General features: G+C 54.1%; 1 protein-coding gene across 1 annotated transcript; it reads right to left on the reverse strand.

The window, feature by feature from the left end:
* Nucleotides 1-1,247: 1,247 nt before the first annotated feature.
* On the reverse strand, nt 1,248-2,494 carry CSUI_003036 (uncharacterized protein). The gene has a single exon (XM_068063234.1). It carries the CDS (start codon nt 2,199-2,201, stop codon nt 1,716-1,718), a length of 486 nt encoding a protein of 161 aa, XP_067924790.1. The 5' UTR covers nt 2,202-2,494; the 3' UTR covers nt 1,248-1,715.
* Nucleotides 2,495-9,177: the final 6,683 nt, after the last annotated feature.

Consider the following 9,177-nt stretch of genomic DNA (forward strand, 5'->3'; position numbering starts at 1 on the left):
GCGACGAGGAGAAACGGCAAACGTTTCCCCTGCCGTCGCCTGTAGAGCGTACTGGAGGAGGGACGTGACGGCGAGGTTCGCACCTTCGCATACGAGAGGATGAATGAACGCCGTCAGGAGTGAATGTATGAAGATTTATACACCTATCTGTATGCTGATAGATTTTCCGGCAAAGGTTGGCGGCTGTAGAGAGCGCTTGCTGAAGAAGATTCCCGATCATCAGAACCGCTTTCAGATAAGAAAGAATACCTAAGATTCCGTTTGGAGTGCGGGACACCGATTCTCCCGTCCTCTCTCTTCGTTCGCTAGCTGTTTGTGTCGATTAGGATCAAGCCTAGTGAGAAGACTAATGGCCCAACCACAAAGAAGCTTCCTGGAGAAAAGAGTGATGGACTGGTGAGAGAAGACCATGAGGAATTGGACATCGTCCAATGTTAAGAGAAGCTTCCCTTGATGGCAGCTGATACAAAGAAGGGTAATCGGGGGCTAGGAAAGAAACCGTATCATAGTGTGGTAACTGCACGTATACTTCTATATCTGCGTAGACATACGGTTACTGTTGTCTTTTGAGCTTTCAGCTGGAAGGATAGCCTCCCTTTCCTGACAGCTGGTCAACTTTTAGCTGAAGCCATCTGAGCAGGGAAACGGTCGGACGCGGAGGATACCTTTTTGTCAACACGTACAAAACCTAGGGAACATCTCAGCTGCGCTGAAGGGCAGAAAAAGGAGGGTAGGCAGGAGAAGCGGAAGTATCAGGTTAGCGCAGAAGGGGAGGCATTCAGCTATGCGCCGTCCCTTCTATGCACCTCAGAGTCCGGAAATCAAAACCGAGTCAATGCTGTCCGTTGAAGTGGAACGGTAACGAATGTGTTCGCATGAAAGAACGATAGTATCTTGTGTAGAAGACCTTGTTATGATGCTTGGCAGCACGCTCATACGACGGAGGCGCAACAATGCGGGATTGTTGACGACAAACCATGGCTGGGAGGGAAGAATCAACTGTACGCGAGTTCTTTTAAGATACGTGAGCGGAGGACATACTGAAAGGACAACTATGTATGCACAGTTCTAAAAGGGCAGGCACCCGGAGTTTCCCCCTTCCGCTAGGTATGAGTACACCAGTGTGTGGCTTATTCAGCGTTGTCGAGCAGTTTCAGGCCAGCACGAGGCTGTGGTTGTCTGTCTCAGCGTTCGAGACAAGGTGTTTGGTTCCTTAGCCATCAACGGTTGTTCGTTTGTGCATATTCACCCATACTGACACTCCTAAAGTTCTTGTCCGGTGTACGACGAGTGCGGGAAGCTTCCAGGGCTGCAGTCCGATGGCGAAAGGGCAGGAAAGACAGCATGGCTATTTCAACGCTCAGTAAAAATATGCAGAGAGGTCGTTAGTTGAATGAGGGATTCCTATGTAAAGAAGACTGGAAAACAAGCGGATCGCATCGGGGATGGAGAATGAGAAACGTCGAGAATTTTCGGTGTCGGGGCGGCGGCTTGGAGGAGACACCTGGCTTGATCAAGAATGCCAACTGGCAACGTTGTTTTGAAGTGGGTATCCCGCAGGAAGTCAGAAAATGTCGAACGGGTGGAGGTGTGGAGATTTTCGTTTCGAAGAAAGCAGCGTGCTGTCCCTCTGACACCCTCCCGTATAGCCGGCCGCACTATCCTTAGGAGTAAGACGCCTCGCCGATGAAGCTGGCAAATCATAACGAAGACAACTAAACGACGAGAACAGTGGTAGGCGGGTAGATTGTCTCCTCTGAAGAAGTCGACTCGGAGAAATGTACAAAAGCCTCCACACGAGAGAAGTAACTAACTTCGCGTCGCATCCTACCACCCTCCCACGCATGGCGCTGAACACCCCTAGAACTGAGGCTGTCCGCAGCCGGGCTGCGGGTGTCTTTTAACGGCAGGCGTTTTCTAGATAGCCCGGAAGTACTAAAAAAGACCCTCGACCAAATAACACAGAAAGCGACAACCCCGTCCGTCGTGTAAGCCAGAACAGTTGGGGCGAAGAATTGATTCTCACCGCGGTGACCTTGTCTTGTCTTTCCCGTTGCTCCGGCGCCCCACCTTAGTAAATAGCAGGAAGACACGGAAAGACCAGAAGCAAAGACAACACAGCACTCATAAAAGTTTCCCTTATGATACTCGTTAAGGACGCCCGGCTGTTGTCTACTTGCATCCTCCAGACACACTGCCATGGCGCGGAGAATGTGCCTGCCCGCTGTCGATCTCTGTACGCATATGCAAGAGTTCTGGCGCCATTGGTGCACCCCAGCGTGAAAAGACCGGATTCTGGGCGGTTGAGGTTGCCTCAGAACGCGAGCAAGACCCGGTAGACACAACGTGCCTTTCTCCCAACGAGGCCGGAATCCCGGGAGGCACTTGGGATCGGCGACTAAGGCGCAATGCAGGAACTATGAATGTCGGAAACCGCGAGAAGATAGGTTTTCGAAAAAAGAATTGCTGAGCTATCAAAAATTTTGCCCTCCTGTCTTTTAGGGCGTGGAGAACGAAGTCGTCTTCCTTGGCCCAGCCCCTAGATGTGTTACTTCTCGCATGCAAAGATGTAAGGTCGTTCGCGGGCGTCCGCCCGTTCGGGCCTTAGGAGGCCTTGGAGCCCCAATGTTCGGGAAGATAGTGTTGTGTACAGAGGGCACTATAAAAGAAGACGAAATGCAGCTGAGCCGCCAGCAGTTTTTCTTAATGCTGACATAGCCTACGACCCTGTCAATTATTTGTCTTCGTTTTCTCCCGTTCTTGAGCTCGTCAAAAACTCAGAGGCCTGGAACACGGAGCGTGACAAACGCGGCAGCACACTTGCCACTCCAAGGATACAGCTACAGCAGCCATCCCAAGCAAAACTCCTGCAGTAGATTTTTAGCGGGGGAGTTCGCGGCGTTGTCATCTTCGTCTCTCTCTCGGCGACGTATCTACAAGGCTCGGCAGGGCGTTTGGGTCTCGCTGGTTTGGCGAAGACTAGAGCAGTGCGAATCCACCCACAACCCGGCTTTTAGGTTTCTGACAAGATGGTGAGACATATGGTCTGCGCCCTAGACTTAGCTGGCTCTGGCGTCCGAGTACGTTGTCACAGCCGCCCTCAGCGGAAGCAATGACCGGATGGCAATTTCTAGGACTGGAGACCGAGCGGTGGGATGGGAAATCAGATTCCTGACGTATACTTGGAGCGGCTCTCAGCTGCCGGGAGCGGGAACCACTGGTACTGACCAGTGAAGGGCCACAGCAGATCAATACACATTGCAGAACGCAAGAACGAGGTGGAATGGTCAGGTGAACCTGGTGTGTCGCTTCGCAGACAATCGGCGGAGACGCTTCCTTACCTTTTCCACAGCGCAGGGTAAGGGGAAGGTTAAAATGCTAGAAGAATCAATGTGAACTCTCATTTAGTCGGAAAGCCATTCTGACTTCCTTGCGCCATTCAACCGGTCACTCGTGGACACCATGCGTGTCCCGACGGGAGAACACAGCACTGGTGCCATTCCGAACTCCCAGCGAAGGTACAGACGGACGCAAGCCTGTGGCGGACCTCTTCAAACGAGGGTGTCCCGCAGCTCTATTTAACTGGTCGGCCACGTGCCATCATTCTTCCTCGGGTCATACCACCTGGGCTGCTTGATCCGACGACGATGCATGACCCAGTCAGATTGATAGAACTACGTACAGTACTGATTGTGATCCCGGGCGGATGTGCATGCGAGCTACAGGGAAGAAAGCAGTGCGTCTATCTTGTAGTCTCCCCAGCGTATTCGACGACGTACCAGTGGACTGACGTGAACACCCCCAACCTGACACGTTTCATGTGCCCTGTGGTCTTGAGCAGGACCTGATGTCCCTGGACACGCTGAAGCCACAAGATCTGCCTCATGGTATGTGACACAGTACCTGATAGACGCGTTGCAGCTGACTTCTACTATACAATCGTAATACGACCGGCGCCAAATGCTACCAGAAACACACCATAGCCCCCATGCCGACAACTCCGGAGAGCGGTCCTACAGGCTGGCAGCGCGGTGACTTGGACGGTTACTGCCTTTCTCGCGACTGCGGTGAATGCTACACAGTTACCCCAAGTGGGTTGTGCCACGACTTCACACGGGAGCCCAACGCAAGCTACGAAGAGTGCTAACACGCCGGCGTGTCAATGTACTTCAGGAATCACACGGCGGGGAAGAAGACAGTCCATGTCCCTCGTAACGCGAGACATTGAGAAGGCATTTCCAGATAATCCTTATGAACGGTAATACCCGTGCGTCTGGTTTGCCACGCCTTTTCGTGAGTAACTTCACTTTAGCTACAGTGGCTACTCAGTCCGCGTTGAGGCATCGCTCCGGATCTTCCTAGTAGGTAGTAGTTCGACTGAAAGAAGGCGGTATCGACGCTGTTGTGCAGGCTCACAAAGAGACCGGATCTATACTCTCCAGCCGACATCGTTGCGTAAGCCTCGCTCCATCTGAGCCATGGGAGGGAAACAACCTTCGGCCGGAAAAGCCTTCTCGATGTAAAAGCAGGATGAGTGCGCACAACTGGGCAAGCTTCTGGCTTGTATTCCGAAGGTCTGGCTGCATATCTTTCGGCCGAAGTCTGGTAACTTTACAGGAGACAACTCGAGGTCGGCCAGTACTGTTCGCCCCGTTCATGGCAGGCGTCCTAGTAGACTCACCGCGGTTACAACTGGGGGCAGTGGAAGCCAGTATCTGTGAAAGCCTAGCCATAAAGAGCAGCCCTCCAGAACTCACCGTTAACTCCCCTATAACCCTTTCGTTGCAGGCCAGCTCTACAGCGGACTCCTCATTTACGAGCGCCGCCAGAGGGTCGCTCAATCGACGTATGCAACGAGGTGAGGACGGAAGGTGCGCTCTGTGAAGCGCGTGCTTGCCTCCTGTATGCATCCCTTCCACTCCAAAGCATGGAGCTTCTTTTCCCAGTTCGCGCCAAGGCAAGAGGCGGCGTGTGACTGCGGCCAGGCTGGTAGTTGCTGACAGACTGCGGCTATACTGTCATCTCCACCTTGTCCGGCCTTCAGTCTTGCACCCGGCGGTCTACAACATTCCGATCCAGGAGAATAGTCAACCCACTGGATCCCAAGGTTTGTCACTTGGCCTAAGGAGAATTACCCTCACAAGTCGGGGTTAAGAAGTGCGTCCCAGCGGCAGATTGAGCTGTCGCGGGCAAAGCATTGAAGGAAGTTCTAGTTGAAGAGATAGCCTTCTGCGCAGAAGGAAATCCAAGAGTTTACTGGAGAAGGGGAGGCCACGTGCTCCAGTTCCCCGGGCATGGCTAGCCCTGGCGGGCGCCCTGCTGAAACCGATGACTAGCAGAGGAGTTTAGGCCTTGCTTTCATTGCTCGGACTGACGTGAAAGGGGGCGAAGCAATGGGAACGCACTGCCGTTGTTTCGGGAATCTAACGGAAACAGCAGTACCTGCAGCCAAAAGGGGATCCCCGGAAGCATATGCTCCGTTGCCTGCAGTACCAGTTACCTAGTTGCCCAGCAGAACCTCCTGTTTCGTTGAAGTTTGTGAGGGACACACTGGATGTTCGGGACATCAGCGCCACTGACCAAGGCCACACGAAGAAAAGGAGAGATAATGGCGCACCGAGGTTCGTCCACTGCCGTTACTACCCTGCAGTCGAGCCAACAGTAGCTACAAGTAAAAGGGAAAAAAGACGTAATGCCGGGCGCCCCACAGAGTGTCCTGTCTGGCCCTGGACGTAGCAACAAAGCACTACAGATCCCCTTATTTGGGGGCTATATAGCCGTAGTGACTACCTGGGACAGCAATTTATAACGCTTGAGTCCTCGCAAGGGCTACTAGGGCAGTCAGCATGGTACCTGGACTCCGAGAAGACGGCTCCTGTAACGACGGCAGCAAAACCGAAAAGCCAGGAGTATGCTATTGGAAAGGACAGTCTCGTTAGAAAGCATTTCATTTGGCTGGCCCCAAAAAACAAATCCACTCTCCTCCCAGGAAAAGTGGAAGCCTGGACAGGCATCGTCCGCTACTTTCTTGTCCTGAGTGCCTGCTAGGCAGATCTTGACCAATGACATCGAGGACTCCTCGCCGAACCAGCTGGCCGTGCGCACGAGATTCTTTCGACCGAGACAGGCTGGCCGGGCCAGTCTGTCTCTGCAATCACGAGTAGGGTGAAGCGTTGGACAGGTGTCCTACGGACCACGGCTCGAACAGGGAAGCCGGCTTGCGGTTACTGTTCGAGCGTGCGCCCGCGGATGTCTTGTACCAATCCGCTTTGACTTTTTCCGCAGGACATCAACGAAGGCGAGAGGCCATATCACGTTTTACCACGAAGCAACAACCCGAACAATCCAGTGTAAGGCAGCACGACGAAACATCAGGTTGCCCGACGAGAAACGCAGACACCCCTTAACCAGTATACTACCGGCGACGCTGATACTGGAAGTGGAGAGCGAGAGGCGTCCGATGTATATGGTGGTCAAAGGCGCTTCTCTGTCTCTGCTCAGATATGTCCTTCCGAAGTGGTCGGAGCCAAGTCATCTGTGGACTGAAGAAGCTGTTTTGTTGGCGCAGAAGGGCGAGACCCGGAAGCCTGGTGAAGAAGTTGTGATAGGTGTGACAGGCCCCCGACTCAGCAAGCCTTTTCCCGTGCTACTTGCCGCCGTGCCAGTCCTTCGGCCGACAGGGAAAGTTCGCATTTCGTAGTAACCGGTGTAATGCCCCCTCCTCGATCTGCCCCAGACAACGTGAGAATTTGAGGAGTATGACGTCGCGACGATCTCCACGCTCATCTGTCAGCGAAAAAAGCGCTTCAGCTCCAGCCAACCTTGCTGTCCGATCTTGTCCGACAGGGGACATCGAGAAAAGCCACCCGAAAATACACGCGCGTGACGTTCATGCACCTCCGTACTCCTTAATGACAAGTGATATTGATGGTGCGACCGGTTCAAGGTACGTAGCAAGACAGCGGGCGGGCTGCAGGCCCACTCTGCAGGAGCTAGTGCATAGTCTTGCCCGGGAGCGGCCCCTGATGGTGAAAGGACAACTTCAGGATTCAAAAGCAGGAGGTTGGCGCGTTCTTGGCTAAGAGCCGACATGAACCACCGACCGGAACTGTTTCAAGCACAAGTATGAACACTTCTTGATAGAGCCCCTGCTGCCGAGAGAAGCTGAGTGCTAGCGTACTTGCAGCTGCGTTAACAGTCTCGTTTACCCGCGCCGCGCCCACACGCAAACTCTTTCAGGTGATCCCTCGATGGGGGCGTTCTGTAAGGTGCTTTACTGTTCTTGGCACGGAAGTTTTAGGCAAAGTAACGTGGTGGGCTTGAGCCCTCCCCAGGGACCTGACAGTTCCAGCAATCCCGGCACGTGCCGGGGGAAGCTCTAGATCTCCTGCCAAGCTCCAATTTTGCAACGCCCAAAGAGAGCGGCGAGACAGGCTTCCGATCCAGCAAAACATCCGGCCCCGAGCAGTACTCTCGCCTGTGTGCTGATCTCCCGGTCGCTCGGGACAGCTTCGTTGCGATCGGCCTAGGCTCGCTGCATTGCTTGACTGGCCTCCGACTGTGCAGGTGTATACCCGTGAATGCGAAGAGGAGGGATATCGATCCCCAGTCGACTGCGGATATCAAAGGAGCACAGGTAGGCCAGCTCAACCCGGCGATCCGGCACTCCTTCCGGAAGGTATAAACAAGGTGTGCTGGCTATCACCTTTGTCAACATTCACGTACATTCTCTCGATGCTTTGCAACAGGCTGATACTCAAAAAACGGGACTGAAGACGTCGCGCCATGTCAACCCGCTCCAGCCGTCCTACGTCTGGGACGTTCGTCCGTCCACGTTCTTCGTGCACACTCCCACACAAGCAGCTGAGGATATGGCCGGAAGAAGTGGGACTGCAACCTCAAAACGCGCTAGGGTAAGCGCCCAAGACCGTTCCCGTCCTCGGCCAAACGCTGGGAAGCAACCCCCTAACGGCCAGACCAACCCTGGACCTTCCACCACTCCAGGTGTGGCTGTCGCCGCCGTCCAGACTGCCGCGTCGTCCTTCGACACAGCGGGCTCCCCGTACGCCAGCGAACAAAAGTGTTACAGTGAACATTCGGGCTGCTCTGATAGCAGCCAAGCAGCGAAGTCAAGTTCGAAGCTTGGTGCAACGCCGGACTTCAGAACAGTCCCATTTCTCTCTGAAAATTCTTCTCTAGCTCCCAGCAGGAAATATATCCCGCACCTGGCTTCAACAAACCCGTGGCAGCAAGGCTTGCAGCCACGAAGCAAACATGAGAGAAGGCAGTTGACAGCTGCAGAGAAGATCGCCCTGCACGTTGAAAATCGGCTCTGACCGTGTATATCAGATATGCTGAAGGCGATTCGTGCCTGTGATTCAAAAGGGTGCTAAGAAACAACTCGGAATCGCCCGCACGTCAACTGGGCACACAGACCGGGTGAACGTGTAATCACGGGTCAGGGGTTACGTTGACGTGGCCAGGCCAGAGAAGTAGTGCTCGAGTGGCTGTAACTGAAACTCTGAAGCCTGGCCGAAACTATACTTCCAAGCCCGTGTGGCCGGCTTTCTCTTAAGTTGAACAACTACGTCCTTCAAGAATGCTGGCCCTCTCGTGAGCTTAAGACGGTCGCCGGCCTCGCATGTGGGCAAACCCCTGGAACCGTGATGGGCCGTGGCAGACACTGGTGCCGGCACCACGTTGCCTGGACAGGCAGTGACAGAACGTAAAGTGTTTTGGCAACGGACAAACTTCATTGGGACAGAACGAGTTGCTAGAGAACGAGTGGTCGTGGCCCTTGTTGCCATCTCACGCGACTTTCCTTCAGTGGCACTCCACTCCGCAATGAACGCACGGCCCCTGATGGGCGGCTCGACGCAGCCTCACACTTTGCCGCAGGAAACCAGTCCCTACGTGGTTGTTTGGGCTGCAGTCGGCGCAGACAGGCTCAATGCGGTGGACCGGACAGACACACTCGCCCGTAGTGCTCGCGGAACGGGCTCTCGCCTGCCGGTCTTTGCAGAGCCGTGGAGAAGGTACGGCTAATCTATAGATGTAAGCACAAGGCCCTGAGGGCAGAACACCACTTTGGTCTTCATTTCGCCAAATTTTATGCCTTCGTCTAAACGCGCGGTACCAAAAAGAGCAGTCATGCCTTGGCTCTCGTTACTTCCTTAG

This window comes from Cystoisospora suis (assembly GCF_002600585.1).
Source record: "Cystoisospora suis strain Wien I chromosome Unknown contig_1292, whole genome shotgun sequence".
Classification (NCBI taxonomy): domain Eukaryota; phylum Apicomplexa; class Conoidasida; order Eucoccidiorida; family Sarcocystidae; genus Cystoisospora; species Cystoisospora suis.